The 27,730-nt window shown below is 35.4% G+C and overlaps 1 protein-coding gene across 4 annotated transcripts; it reads left to right on the top strand.

The window, feature by feature from the left end:
• Positions 1–90: 90 nt before the first annotated feature.
• TMPO (thymopoietin) lies at positions 91–27,730 on the top strand. Of its 4 annotated transcripts, XM_045872799.3 has the most exons (9): positions 91–649; positions 7,342–7,468; positions 10,262–10,420; positions 15,981–16,078; positions 22,766–22,885; positions 22,985–23,080; positions 23,505–23,615; positions 24,641–24,729; positions 25,484–27,730. In XM_045872799.3, exons 1-9 carry the CDS (start codon positions 371–373, stop codon positions 25,767–25,769), a joined length of 1,365 nt encoding a protein of 454 aa, XP_045728755.1. In that variant the 5' UTR covers positions 91–370; the 3' UTR covers positions 25,770–27,730. The 4 variants fall into 4 exon arrangements, with proteins under 4 accessions (XP_045728755.1, XP_045728756.1, XP_045728754.2 ...); XM_045872800.3 differs by lacking the exons at positions 22,766–22,885; positions 22,985–23,080; XM_045872801.3 differs by lacking the exons at positions 22,766–22,885; positions 22,985–23,080; positions 23,505–23,615 and having other exon boundaries at positions 109–649.

Below are 27,730 nucleotides of genomic sequence, written 5' to 3'. Positions count from 1 at the left end.
CGCGAGGGCTCCTACCAATCACCGCCCGGCTTCCTCCCACCGCGGACCAATGGCGGCGCGCGTTCTTGGGGCATGGGCGAAACAGGCTGTTCTCGCCTTGCTTGTGTAGTGTGTGGGCTGGGGTTGGCGGAGGCTCCTATTTTGGCCGCACTTGGTCTGCACTTGTGCTTGGAGGGCTTTTGTGTCCGGCTTTTGCTTTGCTTTGTGTGTGCGAGTTTTTGCTTTGCTCCGCGGCATTCCTCCCGGGCGGGAGCCGTGAGGCTCGAAGGCGGCAGCGCGGTTCCCCCCCCCCCCCGCCCCGGGCAAAGAGCGAGCGCGCCGGCGTGAGCTGCGGGTGTGAGGTCTGCGGGGAAGGGGATTCGCCGCGGAGATGCCGGAGTTCCTGGAAGACCCCTCGGTCCTGACGAAGGAGAAGTTGAAGAGTGAGTTGGTCGCCAACAATGTGACGCTCCCGATCGGGGAGCAGCGCAAAGACGTATACGTGCAGCTCTACCTGCAGCACCTCACGGCGCGCAACCGGCCGCCGCTTGCCGCCGGCGCCAACAGCAAGGGGCCCCCGGACTTCTCCAGCGACGAGGAGCGCGAGCCCACCCCGGTCCTCGGCTCCGGGGCCGCCGTCTCGGGCCGCAGCCGGGCCGCAGTCGGCAGGGTAAGGACGCCCGGCCGGGACCACAAAGGCGGGCGGTTGGCGGTTGTCGCCCCTACTCCCCCGCCCCGCGCGCGCTCGCAGCCCTTCCTCCGTGGCGCCCCCTCGGGCCTCCTCGGCAGCGGGGCTGCCCCCGCGCGGGACCGGGAGGCCGGCCTGTGGGTCTGCGGACGCAGGGTTGGGCTCCTTCGCCGCGGGCTTGCAGGCTCTGGAAAGGGAGGCCGCTGGAGGGGAGAGTCGCGAAGTTGGGGCCGCGGACTAGCGGTTGTGTGTCTGGAAGGTGTGAAGTTGGCGTTTGCTCTTCTGTGGCTCGCGGATAGCTCGGTGTCCCTTGACCGTCGGGAGTGGGTATTTCGACGGCGACCTCCGTGCCCGATTCGGAAAGCCTTTTGAGGAGGGTCAGCCTGAAACTGCAGTAGGTTACGTTTGAGCGTTTTCCCGCTTTATTAACTGAAATGACTAGTAATCGAGCCTCAGAGCGCTCCCTGGAGGGCAATTTGTGTCATACTAATTTCTAGCCAAAATTTGAAATAAAGAAGTTCCCGCCTTTTTATGGTTTTGCATATGGAGGGCTTTTTGAACCGTTTGTTTTTCTTGTTTAAGTTTTCCAGCAACAGGCCATCTTTTGGCGGGGCAGTGTTCTAATTTAAAGTGAGCCCTTAAAAATAACATCTTTAAGCGGTTACCCTATACGCTCAAATGTTTGGAAATTGTAGTTACTGAGGGCTTGGGTTTTTGGGTTTTTTTTTTTCCTTTTTGGTAAATTTTGCATAAGAAAAGGAAAGAGTTCGGAACTCATTTCTTGACATTCTGACGTATCAATGATTGCAATTTGGAATATCTAATCCTAGTTAAATCTCAGATTGGTTCTACCAGATGCGTATTCTGTTTGAGAATAGTTTTTGTTCTGTGGGTTTTTATATGCTGTTTTGTTGGCGTGAACTGCCTACTCAGATTTCAAATCAGGACAGACTGTAGTTAAAACTAGTGATTGGGTGCAATATACGTTGCTTTGTAAGACTTTATGGAGTTTAGAGTTGTTGAGTTTTGGTAACTCAAAAGTACTGCGTCTTTCAAAGTTGTGTTGTCAGTTTTTAAGAAATCTGTCTGATGTGTTTTTCTAGACTACCAGGTGGAAATGAAAGAAAGATGTAATGTAGATTTAACTGAAAATCTTAGCCTGAGCTTTAGAGAAATTCAGAATCTTAATGTCTTAAGTCAGTGCTTGGCAAATAGGAGTGTCAAATATTTGTGTGTTAAATACCAACTGCACTTTATTGCTTCTGATGTCTTTGTGGATTTGAAGAAAGCCAATTTACTTCTCCATAATAAAGAGAAGTTTAAGAGATTTCTTAAAGAGAAAGTAAAGCATCCGTTATCTGCTTTTTCCCAACCCCTATGGAAAAAATAAACTATTTTAGTAAAGATTTTTGGTGGGAATGAAATCTTTTCCATTTAAATCAGCACACTTAAAAAATAAGAGAGTCTTCTGTAGAACCCTATATTGTCTTCTGTGTAAATGTATTATTCTTGAGCCATGGAACTACTTGGTTGTGTTTATAATAGGATTGGTCATTCTTACTTATTTTTATGATTCGTTTTCAACAGAAACCTCCACCTTGGTTTTGATGTTTTTCCTTCAGGAAATTTTTTAAAGACTATGTCCCAACTAATATAACATTGTATGTTAACTATACTTCAATTTAAAAAAAGTATGTCAGAATCTACTCTGTGTTCTTGGAGGTGTAAAAATTTCAGTTCAGTTATCCAACATTTTTGAATTCTACCAAGTGCTGGTAACTACTGGAGATTGATTTCTGCAGACCCTGTCCAATACCATAATTATATAATTTGTTGGATTTTTTTGTATGTTAATTGATTGTGTTTATTACATATTTCATATCAAATTTCCCATGTTATCAAAGTTGGTCAGCACCATGCAAATAAGTTTGGGTGAAAGGAATTAATATTTTAAGAGAATCTACAATGTCCAGTGGCATGTTAAGCCCTTTATATCTCATTTAATGTTTTAATCATATTAAGAAAAACTATTTGATAGCCATAGATTCAAGTCTTACCTGCCTTGAATTTTTAAAACTCAAATGCCAGGCTCAATGGTGTCAACAATTTGAAAAAATTAATAGTGGTAGTTGGGCACGGTAGCATCATTTTCTGTTTTAAAGCACATTAAGTAAAAGTGACTTATAATTGAATTTAGGAATATGATAGACTTTGTCAGGCATAGGAAAAATAATCTTGAATTTACAGGAAAAGAGCCTTAGGGCATTTATAATAATTGATAAAATTATTCTCCATGGCACATTACTCTTATGTGTACAGTATTTTATATTGTGGCCATTGTTAGCACCATATGTAAAATAATGTCACATTTCTTAAAGAATATAATCTAGCAGAAAGTCAAATTATGTTTGAGAGTTGTAGATAAGGCAGATTTTTTTAAGTGGTATGTTTTTAGCATTTTAAAACAAACATTACTGTGGATTGGCCAAGGACAGAGCATATACCTTCTATTTAAACATGAGTTTATGAGGAGTATTTTTTTTTTTTAAAGATTTATTTATTTATTTGAGAGAGCGAGAATTAGAGAGAGTACATGAGAGGGGGAGGATCAGAGGGAGAAGCAGGCTCCTCACTGAGCAGGGAGCCCGATGCGGGACTCGATCCCGGGACTCCAGGATCATGACCTGAGCCGAAGGCAGTTGCCTAACCAACTGAGCCACCCAGGCGCCCTATGAGGAGTATTTTTAATTAAAGGAGAAACTTTCCATTTAGCCATGGCCACGGTCTCTTAGATTCTTTTGGTGTGATATGACAAAAATACTTGCATGTTCAAAATTTGGTTTTGGTTTTCAGTTTTCTTGTTTCTAAGCTTTTATTTAATGCATCTTGATAACACCAGTGTTTTAGGTGTTGAAATTACCTAGATTGTTGACACAAAAATAAACAATCACAAAGTTGGCAATCTGCCTAATCATTCCAAGGTACAAAGCGCAGGTATAGCTATTTGGAATCCATGGAGCATACCATTCTTGAATGGTCTGATCTAGTGGATCATGAATTTTTAACAGCAAATATTTAAAGACATGGAACAGAACAGTAAAAAGTGTGTTAGCGATGGTGAGTTAATTAAATCATAAATTGACTGCCATACTCTACAGTAAGGTGTTAAGTGTAGAGACTTTTGAGTCAGAGTGTTCTACAGTAGGGATTAAAATTCCAAGCCTGCCGCTTATTCGTTTATTCGGATGACTTTGAACAATGAACATTGTCTGTCAGATGCTCAGTTTTCATCTGGAAAATAAGAATAATCTAGTAACTACTTAATTGAGGATTATTAAAGGTTGCATTTGTTAAGGTGTCTAGTGCTCAGCAGTTGATACCTATTACAACATGTGATTTCTGAATTTTTTTTGTTGTTGTTTATTTAGCTCCAGAGCAATACAATGTTACCATAATATTTTTTTCAGAATTGGATGAGGTAAGTTTTGAAAGTGATACAGGCATAAAGTCTGTTCAAATGTTACTGTATTACTGGAGTTAGCTGTGCAACTTTGGTCTTCAGTTTCCTCTCCTAAAATAGGGTTGTTAGTATCTCTCTCATAGGATTTTTAGGATTCTGTTAGGTTAATACATGTAGGAAGTTATCCAGAACACAACTTGATATATACTAAGTGCTCAGTAGAATCTATTTTATATTAATTATTGTTGTACTTCATCTTGCTACTAGTGGTGGAAATTTAAAAATAAGAGTAGCTGGGGCACCTGCCTGGCTCAGTCAGTAGAGCATGCAACTCAAATCTCAGGGTTGTGTTTAAGCCCTACGTTGGTCGTTGGTCGTGGAACCTACTTAAAGTTTTAAAAAGTAATAAAATAAATAATAGTAGCTTAGGTGATATTATCAAAGAACTGTTGGATTTTAAAGTTGAAAAAGACATTAGAGATCATCTGGTAGTTGGGAAGAAACTGGAGAGCGAACAGTGCCTGGCACGTAGTAGGTACCTGGTATTTTTTGACCGAATGAAACTAAGATCCTTTGATTTACTCAGAGGAATGAAACTCTGGATGCAGAAATCAGTACAAGTAATGGTTCCTTCTTCCTGATTGAAACTGCTGGCTTGATAATTACAGTTTGTATTCCTGTTAAATTTAATATTTCATAAAAATAGCATTACATTTCTGGAACTTTTCTCCCTGCAAATTAAAGATAAAAATCAGGTAACTTGTTATGAATTTCTGCTTTATTTGACTTAAGCTAGTTTATTGACCTCTTAAATTTCTCTGTACAGCTGTAATCTTTCATTAAGTTTTAAGAAAATATAAGACTATTGGGTTCCTCTTTGATTTGATAAGCCTTTGTTATTTCTTTTTTTAATATTATTATTTATTTATTTGAGAGAGAGAGCGGGGATGGGCAGAGGGAGAGCATCTGAAGCAGACAATCTACTGAATATGGAGCTGATGCTTGGCTCCATCCCATAACCCTTGAGATCATGACCTGAGCCGAAATCAAGAGTCAGACAGACGCTTAACCCACTGAGCCACCCAGGCACCCCAAGCCTTTTGTTATTTCTTAATAAGAAATGGGTTTTTAAAAATTAATGACTTATTTCTTCCTCCCTAGATGGCACTTTCATTCATTCACTCAACAAAACATCTGTCAGATACCTACTCTTGTGTCAGGCAGTCTTTTTTTAATTTTAGATGCTTGGGATACAATATGAATATGACAGTGCCTCTTCTTTCTGCTACTATCTTAAATGCTGCATCCAAAACACCTGAGATACACGTTAAAATACAGATTCTCAGGCCCAAGATTAGGACTCAGACTGGGGTAAGACTTTTTAAAATAGGGGTTAACTTTTCCAAAAGTTTTGAAGTTCTGATAACCAGACTTAGGGACGGTTGCTCAAGGAATTCACCATCTGGAAAAGAAAAAGTATGTTTACAAATAGGTGGAATGTGGTGAGTGCCAAAGAAAGAGATTTCTTGAAAACCTCAGGCTGTTGTAAGAAATTAAAATTGGATGTTTTCTTGATAATAAGATTTGAAAATTCTTAGGGTGGGAGGGATTATCTAGTAATCTGTAAGTACAGTAATCTGTACTTGATTGATTTTCTTTTATTTAAAGTATTTATGTTACACAGGGGAGTTTTTCTTCCCAGCCTTTTGGAAAATTCAATTAGGTCATTAACACAGGATTTGGTCTATTTGATGAAAAAAGAAGTTTTTTCTCTAAAGAATTCAAGGCTATGCTATATAGAACTCTTAGACTCTTGGTAACTATTTTGACATTACTGTGTAAGTTGCTTAAAGATTTGAGCCTGATCCTTTTTCAGTGCAATATGTGTATTAAAGCCTTCTGAAAGTACCCTCACTAACTTCCATTTCCATTTTTTAGTTATATTAAAGATTTCTCTTGAATTGATGTCATTGTTCTTATTAGCAGTTATCTTTAAAAAACAATTTCTCGGGCGCCTGGGTGGCTCAGTTGGTTAAGCGACTGCCTTCGGCTCAGGTCATGATCCTGGAGTCCCTGGATCAAGTCTCGCCTCTGACTCTCCCTTCTCTCATGTGCTCTCTCTCTCATTCTCTCTGTCTCAAATAAATAAATAAATAAAATCTTAAAAAACAATTTCTCATAATCTTGCTTTATATAAAATATTTCAAATTTTTATTTGGCTAAAAAATAGAAATTCTAACACACGGCCAAATCATGTCTGATATTTCTTCCCCCCCCCCCCCCCCCCCAGAATCATTGAAAGTAAGCAGTCCATACAATTATGGTTTTCACCATTTTGCATAAGATATTTCTAGGATTCAGTGTTGACTCACTTGCCTTAAATAGTAATTTGGGCCTAAATTGACTTTGATATTTGTGGCCATTATTTAAACAGCCATTTTTTTGTTCAGTTCTCTGATGCTTTCTGGGGTTACAGAGGCATTTTGTAAGGCTATCTGCCACATCCCTAGAAAGTACCCATACTTCTGCTCTCTTCTCTTGCTTAGCCTTGGAAGTTCATATAGTTTAGATAGTTTTTCAAGTAAATACTGCCATTGCTTAAGTTATTTTTTAAAAAATTCCTTTGAAATTTCTCTCAAAGCTTGTTCCATGTTCTTTCACTTTTCCTAAGAAAATGGCCACATAGAACTAAGTGTGGTGACAAAGCTGTGTCAAGAGGTGATAGCCATAAAGTTTGACTTCTTTCATGGGTCAAAAACTGGCCACTAAAGTCACTGTATTCATTTGGGCTTCTTAAATTCTGATATGCTTGTTTAAGGAAGTCATTTTTAAATATAACTAATGTCTTTATGGTATAGTCTTAAACTTTCATAGAATAAACTTTTAAGGATTTTTAAAAGAGGTCAGTAGTAAATCGTATTTCTGAATGTCCGGGTGAAAATGTTTAATCCCCCTCTGTTTACTCTTGAATTTTTTATGCCATCACCTCTTCTTTAGATAGGCTAGCCAAAACTGACCATTTTAATGGTAATATCTTTAAAATATGAGTTACTTGTTATAATATCTTCAAATAATGAGTTGCTTTTAATTAAATTGCTAAGGCCTAATAAAGCTATAAATCAACGGAGGGTGAGTTTGCATGTTTATTGTATACAGTGTTATATAGTAGGTCAACATTTTTTAACTGGAAATAATAACTGGACTTTGTTAACAGAAAGCCACAAAGAAAACTGATAAACCCAGACTAGAAGATAAAGATGATCTAGATGTAACAGAGCTCACTAATGAAGATCTTCTGGATCAGCTTGTGAAATACGGAGTGAATCCTGGTCCTATTGTGGGTAAGTTGGTAAAATTTCCTTTTCTGTGAGTGCCCCACATTGTTTTCTTGTCTTGTCTAGCAGTTAGAGTTTGGGTTCTAAGGAACAGTGTATCATTAATTATTTATATGACCCGGACACAGTTTCCTTAACTATAAATGAGGAAAATGAGAGAAATGAATTTAGATAATCTCCAAGATTATCTCTGTTGTTGAAATTGTTTCATATGGTGCTCATGTCACAACTACCTGGTGAGACATAGGGATCTTACATGACAATTGAGGAAAATCTGAGGTGGCATAGTTGGCCAAATTCATTCAAGTCAGTAAATTGGTGACAGACTTATTAATATAACTCAAGTTAATCAGTTCATAGCACAGTACCCATTTTCAGTTATCAGTAACAGTACCGTTTTTAAAGTCTTGTTTTGATTGGAAATCAAGAATGATCCCTTAATAAACTAAAAGAAGAAAACTTGGTACTAAATACACTGGATTTCCATCATTTGGTTACTGTCGGTGATTTTTGCCTTAATTTTGGAGGGTCTTGACAAGTAACCTCAAGATGAGAAACGTCTGTTTTGGTCTTCTAAGTTATGTAAAATTTTGAACACTGGGCAAATCATAAGAGGCTTAACCATAGGAAACAAACTGAGGGTTGCTGGAAGACAGGGGCGTGGGGGGAATGGGGTAACTGGGTGAGGGGCATTAAGGAGGGCACGTAATATAATGAGCACTGGGTGTTAACACAACTGATGAATCACTGTTAACTCTACCTCTGAAACTAATAATACACTATATGTTAATTGATTGAATTTAAATAAAATAAAATTTTAAAAAATTTGAACACTGGAGATTTGGGATTTTTTTTTTTCCTATAGGTGAAGTTGCAAACAAAAATTTAGAATGTTGTCTTTCATTTTATTTAGCACACTACTTCCAAATAGCTGGTAATAAGCCTATGAATATAATTACCAACACACATTTGATACCCTTTTTAATTTTTCATTTAAAATTCCAAAAGGGAGATGCTGTAAAAATGTATATTATATATCAATATATATCAAGTTACATGTTAGCATACCAGCAGTTCATTTTTTCCCAGCTTTTTTGAGGTATAATTGACAAGTTATATATATTTAGTGTGTATAACTTGATATTTTTGTATTATATATTGTGATGTGATCACCGTGATCAAGCCAATTAATATATCCATCACTTCACAGTTTTATTTTGTGTATGAATGTGTGATGAGAGAGCACTTAAGGTCTACTTTTGCAGATTTCAAGTATATTAACTATAGGCCATTATATATGTTAGATTTCTAGAACTTATTCATCTTACAGAAATTTTGTACCCTTTGAGCAACATCTTCCATTTCCCCCTCCCTAGCTGTTCATCTTACAACTATTTATATAACATTTTGAGATGTGTTGTTTCTAAAAAATGTATATTTATTATCATTTTATTCATCTTATAGAAACCAGGGAGATATACAGCTAGTCTAAAATAGAAAATAAAAGCTATTTTTGGTGGGTTTTTTTGGGTTTTGTTTTTTTTTTTTAAAGATTTTATTTATTTATTTGACAGAGAGAGACAGAGAGAGAGGGAACACAAGCAGGGGGAGTGGGAGAGGGAGAAGCAGGCTTCCCGGGGAGCAGGGAGCCAGACGTGGGGCTCGATCCCAGGACCCTGGGATCATGACCCGAGCCGAAGGCAGACGCTTAACGACTGAGCCACCCAGGCGCCCCTTGGTTTTGTTTTTTTTTTTAAGAATTTATTTATTTGTTTGACACAGAGAGAGCGAGTGACAGAGGGAACACAAGCAGGGGGAGTGGGAGAGGAAGAAGCAGGCCTCCCGCCGATATGGGGCTCAATCCCAGGACCCTGGGATCATGACCTGAGCCGAAGGCAGATACTTAACCAGCTGAGCCACCCAGCCACCCCGAAAATAAAAGCTACTTTTGGCTTTAAATTGTCATTCATGCTGAAATGTGTTAAAAATGTGTTTATAATCCATTTTACTTTGTTATCTAATTGGTATGTAATTTCTGCTTGTGGCACACATTTTCCATAAAAGGTCATTTTAATCACAAAGTAGTTTTATCTAAATGTGATTTAACACCTTAAATTTATACAGATTTTCTTTTTTAAGATTGTATTTATTTATTTGAGAGAGAGCACGACCGGGTATTACAGGGAGAGGGAGAAGCAGGCTCTCCACTGAGCAGGGAGCCTGATGTGGGGCTCAACCCCAGGATCATGACCCAAGCCAGAGGCAGACATCTAACCCACTGAGCCACCCAGGTGCCCCCAAAATTTATACAATGTTATATGAAAATCAACTGAAAAAATGATTTATATGACTTTCCTTTTCCCATAACTGAGTGGCTCTTTTTAGGCATATTAAACTCTGAGAGTTGTGGGGTTTTAATCATAGTATTCAGAGGAATACAGTCTGTTTATAAAAATGATTTTTTCTACAAGGGAAATACTATTACATAGTACTAGGAAAAAATATACAAAGTCCAAGACTTTTCAGTCAAAAATACTTGGTCATACATGGCTCTTTAGTAGCTGATCTGTAGTAAGATTTATATCAATCTATGTATTCCACGTTACTAAAAGAAACATTGTTGTAATCATGTATTTAAATCTCAGAAAAACACCTGTTTTAGAAAAGAATCTTTTATATAGTTTTTAAAGCACTTAAATGTAGAAGAGGAAAGAGTAACATTTTAATGTTGCTAAAGACAATGAGCAGGATCTTAAATAAGACAATACAAATGCTAAAGCAAGTTCTGCCTTAATACAGGAACAACCAGGAAGCTGTATGAGAAAAAACTGTTGAAACTGAGGGAACAGGGAACAGAGTCAAGATCATCTACTCCTCTGCCAACAATTTCTTCATCAGCAGAAAATACAAGACAGAATGGAAGTAATGACTCTGACAGATACAGTGACAACGAAGAAGGTAAAATTTTAAATGATGTTAGTCAAATATATGTAATTTTTTTTCAGACTCATAAGATACAGTAACCATGAAGAAGATAAAATTTTAAGTATTATCAAGTTATATGTAATTTTTGTTCATATCATCAGTAATCCAAGTAATTTGATTTAAATACCTTTTCTTGAGAATTCTAAGAAACAGAAATGTACAAATGTCTGATTTTTTTTGTCACCTAAAATCGCCAGGTACCTTTATCTTTTTTGCTTCAAATTTCATTTTTCTAAAAGAATAAAGTATTAAAAATAAACATGAAGTTTCCCCACTTACCCTTTCCACGTATTATTAACACAGAAGCAACCAGCATCATTAATTTGGTGCTGATCTTTCCAATCCTTTTTAAATACTTTTTTTTTTTTTTTGTGGGCTTGAATTCATGACCCTGAGATCCAACACCTAAGCTGAGATAAAGAGTCGGACACTTAACTGACTGAGCCACCCAGGCGCCTCTAAATACTTTTTCATATGCATCTAAAACATAACATTATTTTGAACTTTAAAAAAACTGTATAAATATCATGCCAAATCTTATCACTTGCTTTTCCTTATTCTGTTATCCTTTTGAGACCTTATCCTACTGATAGATTACATGTGTCCAGTTTATTATAATTAATATGTAGTGGTAGTATTTATAATATGGCATATATTCTCTGTTTTCTATTGCTATTTAAATTTATAGTTTTTGCTAGGTAATGTGATTTCAAGGCAGCTGTGAAGCAAATATTTTGACATATTTTTAGTAGACTATTTTAAGAAAATTTGACCATAATATTTAAGTAGTTTTTGAAACTAGTACATGAAATTAATGACCTTTCTATAATAAGAACAACTTGATATTTATAAAGTTTTAATTCATATGACTTGTTTGTCAGTTTCATGATTATTTAATTTGACCCAAATTGATTATATCTTCATAAGCACTGCCTGCCAGGGCACAGTGTGTCGAATTGGTTGTTCAGAATATGAAATATAGTCTTTTCCTTCAACAGCACTATGTTAGCAAGGAGGCAAAGAATAAAATCAACTTAAACACAAGTAATGCTTAAACTTCCTGCCTCTTTTGCCTCTACAGGAAAGAAGAAAGAACACAAGAAAGTGAAGTCCACTAGGGATTTTGTTCCTTTTTCTGAACTTCCAACTACTCCCTCTGGTGGATTTTTTCAGGGTATTTCTTTTCCTGAAATCTCCACCCGTCCTCCTTTGGGCAGGACTGAACTACAGGCAGCTAAGAAAGTTCATACTTCTAAGGGAGACCCACCTAGGGAACCTCTTATTGCCACAACCTTGCCTGGCAGGGAACAGTTGCAGAAGTTAGCCTCTGGAGGGAATTTGTTTACTTCCTCCAAGTCTAGCCATGATAGATGTGTAGAGAAAAGTTCTTCGGCATCTTCTCAGCATGAACTCGCTGCCATGTTGGTCTCTGCTGCAGCTTCTCCTTCACTGATTAAAGAAACCACCACTACTTGCTATAAAGATATAGTAGAAAATATTTATCGTGGAGAGAAAAGTGGAATTCAACCATTGTGTACTGAGAGGTCCCATGTTTCAGATCAGTCAGTTCTCTCCAGTGAAAGGAAAGCACTAGAAGAGTCTGAGAGATCACAAGTAATTTCTCCACCACTTGCTCAGGCAATCAGAGATTATGTCAATTCTTTGTTGGTCCAGGGTGGGGTAGGTAGTTTGCCTGGGACTTCAAACTCTACACCCCCACTGGATGTAGAAAACAGATGGAAGAGAATTGATCGATCTGATTATCAAGACACTGAATCCCTGTCTCCTCCACGAAAATTCCCTAGGCTCAGTGAAAAGTCAGTAGAGGAAAAGGATTCAGGTTCCTTTGTGACATTTCAAAATACACCTGGATCTGAACCGATGTCATCTTTTGCCAAAACTGTTGTCTCTCACTCACTCACTACCTTAGGCATAGAAATGTCTAGCCCATCACAACATGAGAAAATAGATGTCCCAGAACTATCTTTTCCCTTCCATGAATCTATTTTAAAGTTAATTGAAGAGGAGTGGCAGCAAATTGACAGGCAACTGCCTTCATTGGCATACAAGTATCCACTTTCCTCCAGAGAGGCAACGCAGATATTATCAGTTCCAAAAGTAGATGATGAAATACTGGAGTTTATTTCTGAAGCCACTCCACCAGTAGGTATTCAGGCAGCTTCCACGGAGTCCTGTGATAAACAGTTAGACTTAGTACTTTGTAGAACATACGAAGCTGCAGCATCATCATTGCAGATTGCAACTCATACTGCCTTTGTAGTTAGGGCTCTGCAGGCGGACATTAGTCAGGCTGCACAAATTCTTAGCTCAGATCCTAGTCATATGCACCAGGCACTTGGGATTCTGAGCAAAACGTACGATGCAGCCTCATTTCTTTGTGAAGCTGCATTTGATGAAGTAAAGATGGCTGCGCATAGCATGGGATCTTCCACTTTAGGTCGCCGCTATCTCTGGCTGAAGGATTGTAAAATTAATCCAGCTTCAAAGAATAAGCTGGTGGTTACTCCCTTTAAAGGTGGAACATTATTTGGAGGAGAAGTATACAAAGTAACTAAAAAGCGTGGAAATAAACGCTAATAAAGTTAAGAATAAAGATACCTATTTGATCTTTGATATGGGGAACTTAGCAGCTTCCCTAAGAATTTCAAGTGCTTTTATACCAAAATTTTCTTTGAAGATCTTTTTACTTAGTCTCCAGGTTGGACTATTTTCAAAGTCAAGCTTCTACCTATCAAATTACAATATGAAAGTATTTGCTTACATAGAACTACCTTTTTTTATTTTTTCAGTTGCACAGATAGAAAAAGCCTGATACAATTTAAAGATTTCTAGGTCACATTTTTGCCTCATATAGTTCGTTCTCTCCTATTAAGATTTTACAATTCTCCAAAACTAAGAAAATGCTAATAACTAGAATGTAAGTGGAGTCTTCACTGATTTAAGTATTACTAAATATCTTTTCACTTTCTGGAACTTGTCTACATTTTTTTTTCTTTTATTCTTTTGTTTGTTTTTTACTTCTGTATTCCTTCGTAATATTCTAGGTCAATGAAATTCAAAGTGCCAGTCTACAGACAGTTACTGATCCATGGATAAGTATGCACCAGAATTTGGATCTAGAGACACTTTTTAGATCAATGATGGTGTTTATTTTTGTGGAAAATTTTATTGATAAAACAATGTGCCAGTTTACATTCTGATACAAGTGTCTAATTTCTTCAAGGACTGGTAGCAAACAGTTCATGGACCACACCTTACAAAATACTTCTTTAAACCATATAATTCTGGAATAGCACATTCTCATTATCACTGTAGTTTGTCAGATGAACTAGACACTGGAAAAGTGGGGCTTTTTTTTTTTTTTTAATACTTTGAAGTTATGTTGTGCTTCATGGATGATTAGGTTTAACCTAAATTCTAAAAAGCAAATTTATTAGTTTTTTAAAAATTCATAAGAAATCATACTATATTCCTTTGTATAAAGCAGTATATTATTCTGTGTTTTCATTTCTGTGATTGTAAGATGAGTCTAACTGTAGAGGCATTTAATAATCAAATTTCTTTGTATTTTTATGGAAAACAATAGTATTAAGTATCAGCAAAATACAGTCCCTTTGGTCCTCCAGGCCATTATTATATTCTTAGTATACATGTCCATCTTTGCAGCTTCCTGGGAGTAATTTTATTTGTTATTTGTCTTCTGGAATGTACATGTATACATGTACCTACTAAGTGCTATGTGACTTTTTAAAAATGTATTACTGTAGAATGCTTCTGCAAATTCAATAAAGTTGTAATTTGAACAGTTTTGTGTGGTCTCCAGAAACCTGTTGTATGTGTGTTTTATTCTTGGAGTTGCAACAAGTTAGGTATTTGTGCATGAACATCCCTTTTCCATTTCTTCAGTGAAACTTGCTTGAGATTCCAATGGTATAGTTGAAAATATTCTATTTATCGTTGTGTGGTTTTTCTTCTATTAAAGACCAGGTTTTTAGCTGTTGGAATTTAAATTTGAGAGGAATTAATCTATAACCAGATACTCCGTTTAATCAATTTCTGCTCAATTACTACTGGGTTCTTTACTTTGTGATTTCTCATTCTTAGATTTTGAGTTAATAAAACATAAGGTTTATAATGCTAAGGGTTGTCCCTTAATATGTAAATATATCAATATCCATCCATTAATAGACATTTGGGGAGGTGGGGGTGGGGTTGATAACTTTAATCCTAAGTAAAATTGAACTATTTGAATTAACATGGTAAAAATCACTGTTTGGGGGAAAATTGCAAGTACACTCTGGACTGACTAGTACTAGACTAGATAGTTAGCAAAACCTAACTGTCCTGACTACTTTTTAGCACCAGTGCATCAAGTTCATGAAAAACTAAGCTTTTTAAGAATTGACTCCATTTCTATCTCTGGTAGGAAGGTAATCTAACTTAAATTTATGGTAATAAACAAGTTTTAGTAGTCACAACAGACATTAATTTTGCTATCCTATGGTTAATGGCCACAAAATGTGGGAGTTAACTAAAACTTTTATAAGTCTTTAAAAATCTAGCTCTTCAGGGATACCTGCCTGGCTGACAGTAGAGCATGTGACTCTTGGGGTCATGAGTTCAAGCCCCATGTTGGGTGTAGAGATTTAAAAAAACTGGCTCTTCAAATGGTGATAAAAATCAAGACCAGGAGAATGGAATATTGAAGACTATAAAAAGATATATTTGAGTTGTTTGGCATCATGGTGATATGCTAATTAATATGTATGAACTAGCTTCTCTTTAAAGAAATGTTATTTTTATTATGGAGAGGAGGAACTCGAGAAGTGACCTGTGAGTGTTACTTTCTGTGAACAGGATTCTTCCTTAACTCCTCAGTTGTACCCAGGTTTTTTTATAATCACATTAAAACAGAAGTGAGAACTTTTATTTTATTTATTTATTTATTTTTTTCCAGAAGTGAGGACTTTTAAATTGTACTAAAGTAGTAACATCACTGCACTTACTTGTTATTAGAGGCTTGATACCATACAGGTGTTTTCAGTCTTAAAATTCATTATAGCTTTCTTCCATATTTCAAATTTTAATGACTACCTTTGTTTATATAGTAGTAATGCACTGTATGGACAAAAGAATATTAACAACTACGTGTTTTAATATCCTTTCCCCACATCCAAGTAGTTTTTTGTGAAAAGCCTCCATGGGCAGTTTGAATTCACTTTATGTTTTAGGCTATTAGTTCCAGAAAAAGGAAAGAATAAATAGGAAGAAGCAGTGATCAGATGAAGGAGTTGGGGAGATAAACAAAAATGGAATAAAATAAGAATGGGAAAGTAAAGTTTTTAAAGACAGAAATTGCAGTTGAACAGTCATGGTCTGTTGAGGTAATAACCAATAGGCAAACTTGTTTTACATAAGAATGTGCCTAAAACCAATTCCAGAGTAATGTTAGGATGACATTATAGTTTATTATGTATTTCAGAGAGTAATGTTTCTCCAATGTTATTTCCAGACTCTAAAATAGAGCTCAAGCTTGAGAAGAGAGAACCACTAAAGGGCAGAGCAAAGACTCCAGTAACACTCAAGCAAAGAAGAGTTGAACACAATCAGGTATCTTTAGTTTTATGATCACTGTGTTCAGGTGTAAGTAATCTGACAACACTAATTTGCTTGTGTCCTAGCCTTTGGTTAAATTCCAGTGTACTCAATGAAGTGTTCATTCCATTGTTCATTAAATGGCATTAGAAATCTAAACTTCATGTTTTTTGTCAGTAGTGTAGCCTGTGCTTACTGCAAAAGCAAGTGTTTAATAAATGTCTCATTTGTGTTTGATTCTGTGCAGAGCATGGTTCAAAGTCAGTCATACTGCCTTTTAAGGGAAATATTTTTAAAGATGGAAATAAATGCCTACCTAAGCATAATTTTTTTTAAAGGACGGGAAGGATTTTATACTTATTAACTTTGTCTAGATTTCTAACTTTGCTTTTACTTTTGCTTGTCTTCTGTGACTTTTCCCTCAACTCCGAAGCTAGTCTGTTCCTAAGACCACACTTTACTTACCTGAGGTGAAAATTTATCTTTTTCATTGTGGATGAGGCAGTATACAATTTTTCAAAAGGAAAATGTAGGAAACTAAGGGAGAACTAATAAGCACAGGTATAAATGAACTAATTTACAGAGAACAAATTATTGACTAATCTAGCATTGATTTGGCTGACCTTTACAAGATAGCTATCCCTGGAGTCATTTTCCTTACCCTTATTTTGTCTAGCTGGAAAGATTTGTCTACTTGGTTATTTATCTTTTCCATCTTCTCTTTGTCATTTTAAAGTCACACATCCTCAGAGAAGTTCTTGATTTCTTAAGCCATGTCTGCCTTGGTTTGATGTACTTGATAAGTTGAATTTCAGAATTATTTGTTAGAAATAAACTTGGTGATTATGGAGAATGTATAGAGCACTCAGTGAAAGATTTTGTTTAATATAGAACCAAATACTGGAATAAAGATATTATTGCCCTTTTATCTCTATTACTAGGGGAGAACTACAGGGTCATGCTGAAGAATAAGGAAATAATAGAGCAAGAGAAACTAGGAAAATCTGGTGAAGGACAATGAAATAGACAAGTAGAGAGAATTTTAGTCTACAGTATGACTGCAGGATGGTATAGTGCCATCAGGAATGCTGGACTGGTCAGATAATGGGTTAAGAGCCAGGATGAAGGATGGTATTAAATAAAGATGGTTTAATTGAGTTGGGGAATCCAAACTGAGGGACAGGGTAAATAGTAGATTTAGGAGATGACGATGGCCTTATACAAAATTTAAAACATCAAGAAAATCGGAGGGAAGAGTTTAATGACCCTTTAGTCACAGAGCCTCACAAGTTTTAAACATTTTACTAGTTTTGTTTCATCTTCACCTCTACCCTCCAGCTTTTTAAATTCCTTTTGGTTTTGTTATTTTGCTTTTTGCTGGAATATTTTAAAGCGAATCTCTGACATCATTTCACACATTAAAGTGTCAGTATTTCAGTATATATCTCTAAAAGATAGGAGCTATTTCATATATACATACATAATAACAGTGCGACTATCACACCTAATAAAATTAATAATTCTTTCATGTCTAATCTGTTTAAATTTCTCCAGTTTCAGAAATACCTCTTTTATGATGAAATTACTCAAATCAGGATCCAAACAAGCTACACATACCGTTTGGTATTTTTTTGTTTTGTTTTTATCTCATAAGCCTATAGCTATCTCCACTGTAAGTTTCCCCTCCATTAATTTGGTGAAGAAGCCAGGTCAGTGCTCTCCAGAATTTCCCAAACTCTGGATTTGGCACATTGCTTCCTCAAGTGTCATTTAATCTTATTCTGTAACTCTGTGCTTTCTGTAGACTGGAGTTAGACCTGTAGTAGAACTGGGTAGTAGACCTTTCTGTGATGATGGAAATGTTTTTTATATCTCCTGTCCATTGTGGTAGCCATTAGCCACATGTGGCTATTGAATACTTGGAATGTGGTTTGTGTGGTAGAGAAACTAAAATTTTAATGTTAAATTTAAATAGCCACATGTGGCTAATAGTTACCATATTGAACAGCATAGATTTAGAGGATTGGTTAGATTCAGGTTCAGTTTCTTTGACACGAATACTTCATAAATGGTGTTCTGGTTTTCATATTGCATCTCAGGAGGCAAATGATGCTAATTCCACATCACCCTTTTCATTTAATGGTTACGACTGCCATTTATGATTATTGCCTAGATCCACTATTTTGTTTGTGGTTGTAAGGTAGTGATTTTTCTCATTCTCTTACTCCATTACATCTATAACCGGAATTCTTTTTAAATAACTTTTCCCTCATGATCTGCATAGTTATCTTCAAATAAAACTCACACAGGAGAGCCAGCATAATTTGCCAGCTTTCAAATTAAAGCCTAGTCGTTTTGAAAGGTGATCAATAAAATTTTTTTTAACTAGTAATGGTTTTTATACATTTCATTTATGATCAGTTACACTCATCATTCTTTTTCCTTGTTCAAATTGTGCCATCTTTAGCCATTGGGTTCCTGTGTCATTTTATTGACCCTGTTTGTCTTTGATAGTTTCTTGTTTTCTGCCACAGTAAGATGTCCCAGGCTCATGTATATTGCCTGCCTTTTACCAAATCAGCCATTTTTCTATAGAACCCTAATCCTTTCCATTGAAAATATTTGGGGTGTTAGGTTGTTCATTTCTGCTGGGTTGTCATTGCTTCTAGGCCTTTTTACTAGGTAGAGCTCGGAGTACTTATTTTTTAGAAAGAGAAAATAAATCATGAGTTCATCAAAATTATGAATGCAAACTATTCTAACTTCTGGGTGTTCTACCTATATCTATCTCTTTTATGCTGAGTATCTTGGTTCTTAAAATGTGACATGTAGTTATCACTATATAGATGTTTCTAAATAATGACAGTACTCCTGATCATAATGCTGCTAAATGGCAGTTTGGGGAGTTTTTTGCAGTTTTTCTTGTCTTTTGAGCATAAAATCAGAATACTGTGCATAAAATTACTTGAATGAATTTTTTTTCTTTCTGAACTATTTTTTAATTATTGAGAATATGTATATAGTTTTGTTTAGGCAAAATAAGATGGAGTCTGAAATCTGGCTTTTATCTTTGTTCCTTCCATTTATAGGTAACTTTCTATTAAGTTTGGGTTAATATTTTCTTTTTGAAAACAGTAAGTAAATACATAGATTTATACACTTATTTTTGCTCCCCTCCTTACATACAAGGCAGTGAACTTGCACATTTCTGCGTTTCTGGTAATCTAAACATGGAGGTCACTCTGTATCAGAATACAGTATAGCCATCTTCCTCATTGCTCTGTACCACTGAATGTCATTGCATTTTATGGATATACTGTATTTTATTCAGCCACTTTCCTTTGGTGGATATTTGGATTATTTTTAGTTATACTGTTTAGGTAATGCAAAGATGAGCTGATGAACAGCCTTTTACATGTATCATTTCATATTTTAGCCGATTTATCTTGGGGAAATCTAGAATTGAAATTACTGGGTAATTTTGCTAGATGTTATCAAATCCCCTGCATAAGAGCTGAAGCATTTTGCATTCCCACCAGCAATGTATGAGACACTGTTTTGAAAAAGTTAGTATGAGTTAACCAGATTACTAAATTGATAGTTCTTCGGAGTAAAGTGGCTTTTAATTATACTATTTCCTTTTATAACTTAGTTTTATGTAAACTTTTTGTTTAGAGCTTGTGTTTTTACTGAGAGATCTATAGCCTCCTTTAATAGCCCAGCTCCTGCATTCTCTTGTGCCTCGACTGCCTACTGTCTTTTTTGCCTGATAGCTTATTGAAAGGCAATGTGAGAAGGTTTCTGTTTCTTTCTCCTGTTGGCTTCCTGATAAATTAAGAGGAGTTGTTGCAGAACATCTTTGTTGAAAGTGGATGACGCTGCAATTAGTATTTGGACAGAGTATATAGCAATCACATTAACTACTAATTTTACATAGCAATGAATTTCTTTTCAATCAGTAATTTTCACTTGTTTATAGTGGACTCTGGTAGAAAAACTACAGAATATCTTTTCTGGTGTGTGAAGAGTTGTCAATTTTCTGTGAAGGTGATTAATTCTGAATTAGATAATAATAGTGAAAGAACTAATAAAACTAGTTGACAGTCCTCAACCAAAGAATTTAATAAACCTGGACAAAAGGAAGTATAAATGATTTATAGTGAAAACTTTCTTTCCCGCCCCTTCCCAGCTGTTCTCACAGGCAACCAGTGTGTTTCTTGTGTTTCCTTCCATAGAAAAAAATAAAAGAATCTTTAAATGGAACTTGACCTTAATGTCAACAATGACTAATAGAAATGTAAACATGTGGTTTTTTTTTATTAACTATAATAGTTTCAGTAGATGTTGGTAAAATTTTTGATGAGATTATTTCAGTTCAAAATATAACATGGAAAATCCTGGAATTTGGTAGATAAGGAAGAGCGATATTTCCCCTCACCCCCACCTTCATGGACAAAGATAAAATATCTGGTCTTTATATTTTATCAGTTTTATTAGCCCTTTTAAGAAATATAGGGGTGCATAGGTGGCTCAGGCGGTTAAGCATCTGCCTTCAGCCCAGGTCATGATCCCAGGGTCCTGGGATCAAGCCCCTCATTGGGCTCCCTGCTTAGTGGGGAGCCTGCTTTCCCCCCTTCCTCTCCCTCTGCCACTCCCCTTACTTGTGCTCTATCTCTTGTTGTCGTTCTCTCAAATAAAATCTTAAAAAAAAAAAAAAGATGTAGTGCTTTAGGGGCACCTGGGTGGCTCAGTCGGTTGGGTGTCTGTCTTCAGCTCAGGTCATGATACCAGGGTCTTCCTCAGCGGGGAGTCTGCATCTACCTCTCCCTCTGCCCCTCCCCCCCACTTGGGCAAGCACGCCCGCGCACTTTCTCTCTCTCAAATAAAATCTTTTTTAAAAAAAGAAATGAAGTTTTTAATTCTTCGAAGAGTTTTAAAATACTTAGTATACACTGATAATACCAGATAGACTGTCAAACCAGAATATTTTTAAAATACTGCTTCTAATTTACTGGCACTGAGCAACAATTGACTATGAAAGAGGAAGCAGAATTGAAAGTAATTATAAGAAAATACTTGACTTTGAGATGCATCACAGTTCAGTTACAATATCTTAAACCATGTGTTCTCAACGCTGGCTGCACATTAGAATCCCCTCAGGAGTTGTAAAAATTAACTATGCCCAAGGCCCTTCTAGAAGAGATTCTGACTTAATTGGACCAAGGTAGGGTTGGGGGCATTTGATACTTCTCAGAAGCACCCCAGTGCTGCCAGGATTGTGCTGCCAGGATTGAGAACCTCAGGTTAAAACTATTGTTCCTTTCTATTCAAATAATCAGGAATTTAACTATTAATGAGCATTTATCATATTTGTATGTAACTTAACAGATTTGACTGACCTTAAATTTGCATTCAGCAAATATTTCCTAACTGATAGCAGGAAAAGGAACCCAGAGTTTCCAATTGCGAGTTAAAGAGAAACTCTTATAATGTTAATCCCAAATATAGTTAGATATGAAATTAGTTATGAGACTATGTTTGTACCTTGTGGGATTCTTGTAGTAATGTTTCCAGTGAAATAAACATTCTTACTGGATAAGCGCTCTTGTCCCAGGATAAGAGTAAAATACATCTGTCTTTAAAATTAATAGGCACTCACTTGAATATAAAAACAACAGTTATTTAGATAAATTATTAGCTTGAAAGCAGAAGTGACAATATAAGCACACTCTAGTATAATACTAATCACTGATGGATGTTCTCTGGTTAATTTATCTGGTAATAGTAGCTTCAAAGTTGAATAACTTGCTTCTTGGAATGCAGAATCTCAGGCCCTACCCCAGAGCTGCTGAATCATAATCTGCACTTTAACAAAAGCTCCAGGTGATTGATACGCATATTGTGGTTTGAGAAGTACTAGTCTAGTGGTTTTCAAACTATTATGTAAGGACTACTGAATTATTTTTTAAATGAGGAAAAATAAGTTGCCTTTTCAGGGAGATAGAAATCTGAGACTAGAAGATACCAGTGACCCATCACTATTGGTATCTTTCTGTAGTGAGGAGTGGGTAAGCATTGGGTTTGGCATTGACGTTATAGGCTTGCCAGTTTGTGAAAGAGGTGACCACCAGGTTTTTTGCTCAATATTAATATCTGTTTCTAAGAAAAAGTTTGACACCTGGGAACTTTTAAGTTCAGATAGCTGTGTGTAGATTATAATTTAAACTGAAGCTATTTAAATAATCCTAACTACTTGAAAAAGATAACATTTAATTTGTGCTAACAATTACAAAATTTTATTTTGTTTTTAAAGGAAACTGCCTTGTTATAATAAATGACTTTCTTATAAGTCATGATCAGCCTGCTTTTTGTTTAGAAAGCCAAAGAGATGCAGTTGTGATACGAGAGTCAAATAGCAAACAGCAAGTCACAGAAGGAGCTGGTGATAAATTATGTGCTTTTTTTCTTCTTGCTTTTATTACAATTTGTGAGCTCCTGTGTATTTTACCATAGTTTAAGTGTTTTCCGATGCCTACATATTGGTTCAGTCAATACATTTAGAAATACTTTGAGGGCATGGCATTGTTTGTAAATGCTAGCATTTGGAGATTTTTCATGACTTCTCAGTGTGCTAGCTAATGGCCATCATTAAGGTGTTTGATATTAGAATATGACTTTTTTAATGTGTCGATGCTTGAATAGAGCTATTCTCAAGCTGGAGTAACTGAGACTGAATGGACAAGTGGATCTTCAAAAGGCGGACCTCTGCAGGCATTAACTAGGGAATCCACAAGAGGGTCAAGAAGAACTCCAAGGAAAAGGGTGATGCAAGGCTTATTGCTTAGAATTGGGTTTTCAGATTGGTAGGGTTTTAGTGATTATTTTATATTTATTGTTTATGTTTTGTTTTCAAACTAACAGGTGGAAACTTCAGAACATTTTCGTATAGATGGTGCAATAATTTCAGAGAGTACTCCCATAGCTGAAACTATAATGGCTTCAAGCAACGAAACCTTAGTAAATATGTTTCATAAACTATACAAGTGGTGTTCTTTGTAAATTACCCTTTAATTAGAATTGGGGAGGTGGTAAATTTTGGCAAATCTCAAACTTGTGTTTTAAACAATTATATTTTAAACTCGTTTTCCCCATACAATTCTGAATTTTAGAATTTTTCAGTATAGCCAAGTTATATATATATATACAAATTTGTACAAGAATCCTACCTCTAAGTATTGTAAGGAAACTTTTTTGCTAAAATATTTAGAGTGCTAAGGCTTCACAGGAGAAGTACTGAATATGTTCATTTCTAGGTTCTTTTGCCTAAATTTTTATTAAGGGAAGTTTTCAAATATTACAGAAATAGAGTATCTTTTTTTCTTTTTACATGTCTTTGCTATGTTTGGATAATTCTGAGTCTGAATAATTTGAATCTTGGCAGGTTGTCAATAGGGTGACTGGAAATTTCAAGCATGCAGCTCCTATTCTGCCAATCACTGAATTCTCAGACATACCCAGAAGAACACCAAAGAAACCATTGACAAGAGCTGAAGTAAATGCATAAAATTTAGATCGATGCTATCATTGATCTTTTAAAGAGGAAACTTTTTATATTTGTTTTTTTCAGTGGGAGGGAGCAGAGCTTTCTTAACTGGGTGGGGTGTGTGTGTGTGTGTGTATAATTTTAAAGACAGACTTTTATTAGTGACAGTCGAAAGTAGTAGAGTATGATATGCTAATGCTATCTGCTTGCTACTGTGTGCCTCTTAAGTTCCACTTCCCAAGGGAGTATCCATTTATGTGCTGCTTCTAATATGTTCTCTTTGTTATTGATGTGGGTTGAAAGTGTTGCTGGGCTGTTGGGAAGGCTATACTGTCTTTCACCGAAAGGTCAAATAATGGGACTTTAATGGGACTTTGTAGATGCTTGAATTGATTAACTCCTGTATAATTAAGCTCTAAAGTACTAACTGCATGATACATTTAATGAATTTTCACCAGAGGTGGTTTTGATCTGGGCATAACAATAAACAGCAAAACAATCAGGTTGTTTAAAAAATCATTTTATGGTTTTTTTAAGTTAGGAAGATTGAATTGACTCTGTAGTTAAAAGATACACTAAAATGTGTTAAAAGATCCATGTTAATTTGATATCTTCCACATTTCATCATTTATTTTATCACAAAATTCTCAACAGAAGAAACAGTGTACTCTTAGTATTAATGAAAAGCATGGGAAAATCCAGTGGGGGAACTTAATGCTGCCATATTAGCTGTGCTGAATTTTAGTTTTGCGGGTTCTTTTTTTTTTTTTTTTAACTTGCTTGAATGTGTGGCAATCCCCCATTACCACATTAACATATCTCCATATTGAAGAAATTTGAAGAGAGCTTTGGAAGTATATGGGTACTTAGGTAATTAATTCAGGAAGGGCAGTGGTAAAAGCTGGGGCAGACTTGAATGCACTCTGTTCTCTGAAAGCTTTTTTTAAAAAAAAAATAAAAATAAAACAAATAAATTATGTTTTAATTACACATTTATACTAAATGTTAACTTGTGGTTGTTTGTTTCTCATTAGGTGGGAGAAAAAACAGAGGAAAGAAGAATAGAAAGGGATATTCTTAAGGAAATGTTTCCCTTTGAAGCATCTACACCAACAGGAATTAGGTATTCAGATACATTAAAACAAGAATTAGTGTATTCTGCTAGTGTGTTTTTACTTATTTACTTATTCTCACTTTTATTAAGGTGTAATTGACACATAAAAGTTGTATATATTTAGGATGTATAACATGATTATTTAATATGCATATATAGGAATTTTAATTTTTAATTCTTCACACGGTTATTGTACCTGTGTTCTCAGAATTAAACTGTTCTTTTGAGAGCAGTTTAATTCTTCTAAGTCACTAGTTCATATTCTTAAAAGTTGAGTCAGATTCAAAGTTAACTTTGATAAACTGAAGTATAATAAATAATTTGCTTACCATCGAATTCTTTTCTCTAAACAAAAACATAGTAAGAAGGAAATACTTGTTTTCCCTGAAGGTTTCCCTTTTCTAATCGAAAAGACTGTTTAGATAAGAGCTGAATTGTTTCCTGACTGAAAGAATCACAACCAAACTACCTTATTTTTTTCCTTCTACCTCCTAAATATACTGGCCCTGAAAAGAAGACAAGTTTAGTGAATATTTATCAGTGTTCTGAATATTATTTTCTAATAGAATGAGCATCCAACATTTTAAATGAAAAATGCATAGAGATTTTAAATAGGCTATTTACATGTGACAATTTTCTACTATTATCTCAAGGAATGTGTTTGAAATTAAGAGTGGTAATGACATTTTATATTTTATATTATATATCAAAATCATGACTTTTATCTAAATTTATTTTTTTCTTCTGCTTTCACTCCCAACAGTGCTAGTTGCCGCAGACCAATCAAAGGGGCTGCAGGCCGGCCATTAGAACTCAGTGATTTCAGGATGGAGGAATCTTTTTCATCTAAATATATTCCTAAGTATGTTCCCTTGGCAGATGTCAAGTCAGAAAAGACAAAAAAGGGACGCTCTATTCCCACGTGGATAAAAATTTTGCTGTTTGTTGTTGTGGCCATTTTTTTGTTTTTGGTCTATCAAGCTATGGAAACCAACCAAGGAAATCCGTTCACTCAATTTTTTTCTAATGACTCTGAAAAATCCATCTGAATGATATCTCTTTTGGCACACTCAGTTTGATCTCCTATTTTTTCTAATAACTGTATAAACATTTGTGTACACTTGTTGACTCGAGAACTAAAAATAATGTGATTTCACCTCAATAAATGTAGTATTCCATTGAAAAGCAAAAAGGATATATAAATGGACTTCATTTAAATGTTTTGGACTTTGGACTAGTAGGAGATCACTTCGTGCCATATGAATAATCTTTTTTAGCTCTGGAACTTTTTTGTAGGCTTTATTTTTTTAATGTGGACATCTTATTTCACTTTTGAGAAAAATGTATATTGTTTTTGTGTATTTGGAAAACAAGAAGGGCAAAACATGGTAGTATAATGTGAAGCTACACATTAAATACTTTGAATTCTTACAGAAAAGATTTTAAGAATTATTCTCTGCTGTATAAAAACTTTAGAGATATGTGAAATGTGAAATTTGGTAAGAAAAAGGTAACTTGGGTTGTACTTTTTGTAACTGCCACAGGTTTGATGTGTTTATGGAGGAACATACAGCAATAATCTCTTCTGTAACTTTTATTAATAGTAATATTATTGTAGTCCTATTGTACTCACTTTTTAAAAGATTTCTAGTATCATGAATGTCCTGCTTCAGTAAGACCCATTTAAATGCTGTTGATATTTTAGCAGGGATCTTTAGTGCAGCATATACATGTTTTAGAGAATTGTTAGCTGGCTGTACATGTTTTTAGAAACTGTTTAGCTAGCTATAAGGCTGTAATTGGAAACTTGTACTTTTTATTTACAGCAAAACATTTATTCTGTCAATCCAATTTGCTACCAAAATATTTTTTAGATAAATAAGTGTGTGTCTGTTTAGAAGTTAGAAACTTTAAACACTGGTCTGAGGTTCCATTTGGATTCATTTTTGCATTGTCTTCTGTTACCAAAAACAAAATTTGCCAGGTTGGTTTTTTTTTCCCTACATTTTCCAACAGAATTTGATTTAAAAGTACAAAAAGTGTTTACTTTAAAATTACATAGTAAACTTTTCTTAGATACAAAGTAGTTAATACATAAATTTATAAACTCTGAATATGGAGTGGGCATTATGATTTTTGTACTCTTGAAATGGTTAACTTATCTTTGTGGTTGATTTATCTTATTTTTTAGCTAAAACTTACCTCATGTATAACTTGGTTAAGTGAAGTAGTAGGTAATTGAAATTTTAGTAGAATCAAGTAAAACAAATTTAAACTTATTCATTTGAATTTCAACTTTACAGTCATTGACCATAAAGCACACTAAAAATATAAGTTATTTTAAATATCATCTGAAATAAAAAGATACTTTTTAAAAAGCAAAAAGCTTAATATGTATATTTAGACCAGCACACAATTTTGATTTCATTAGCTGTATTCTGATGTTTAGCTTTGAAATATTTTGTAGACTTTTTTCACTTACTTTGCAATTGATCAGAAACTTTTGTAGGTCTGGTCCCATGGGGGAGTGGGAAACTTACTCCTAGATCAGAAATGCTTGCCTCTCTGAGTAAAAGTGTTTCTTTGAGATGAGCCACAGAGGGGGCACATTTTACTCTTTTCTGCAGTACAGTAATAGCAGTCTACTTCTTCCTTGTTTCTAAACTTTGCTTCCTCTATAGTTTTCAGTCTTTTCTTTTTGATTAGAAATTGTGAGAAGCTGCATTTAATGTTTAAAAATATGGGAAAATAAATTGAACTTATATGTATGTAAGATCAGTTTTTCTAATAGAAAGGTATGGTCCAAAATAGTAAAAGAAGGACCAGGTAAAACATGTAGTTTTTTTGTTTTTTTTTTTCTTTTAATGTGTACTTGGTCTTTTGTCTGTGTTTGTTTTATTCCACTAGAATAAATGTGTCCTTGATGTAAATGCAAAGCATTTCTTCCTGATTAAATTGTAGATGTAGACTTTACAATATAATTCAATAATAAAAATGTAATTAACCTCTA

Source organism: Mirounga angustirostris, unplaced genomic scaffold (assembly GCF_029215605.1).
Source record: "Mirounga angustirostris isolate CCGP_5_RB_7025 unplaced genomic scaffold, mMirAng1.0.hap1 SCAF_5, whole genome shotgun sequence".
Taxonomy (NCBI): domain Eukaryota; kingdom Metazoa; phylum Chordata; class Mammalia; order Carnivora; family Phocidae; genus Mirounga; species Mirounga angustirostris.
Note: the sequence above shows the minus strand (reverse complement) of the source record. Positions and strands in the feature narration are given on the sequence as shown.

Coding starts and splice junctions, on each gene's coding strand:
- TMPO (XM_045872798.3), top strand. CDS start 371: ATGCCGGAGTTCCTGGAAGACCCCTCGGTCCTGACGAAGGAGAAGTTG. Junction 7,469..10,261: donor GAATCCTGGTCCTATTGTGG/GTAAGTTGGTAA, acceptor GCCTTAATACAG/GAACAACCAGGAAGCTGTAT. Junction 10,421..11,528: donor ATACAGTGACAACGAAGAAG/GTAAAATTTTAA, acceptor TTGCCTCTACAG/GAAAGAAGAAAGAACACAAG.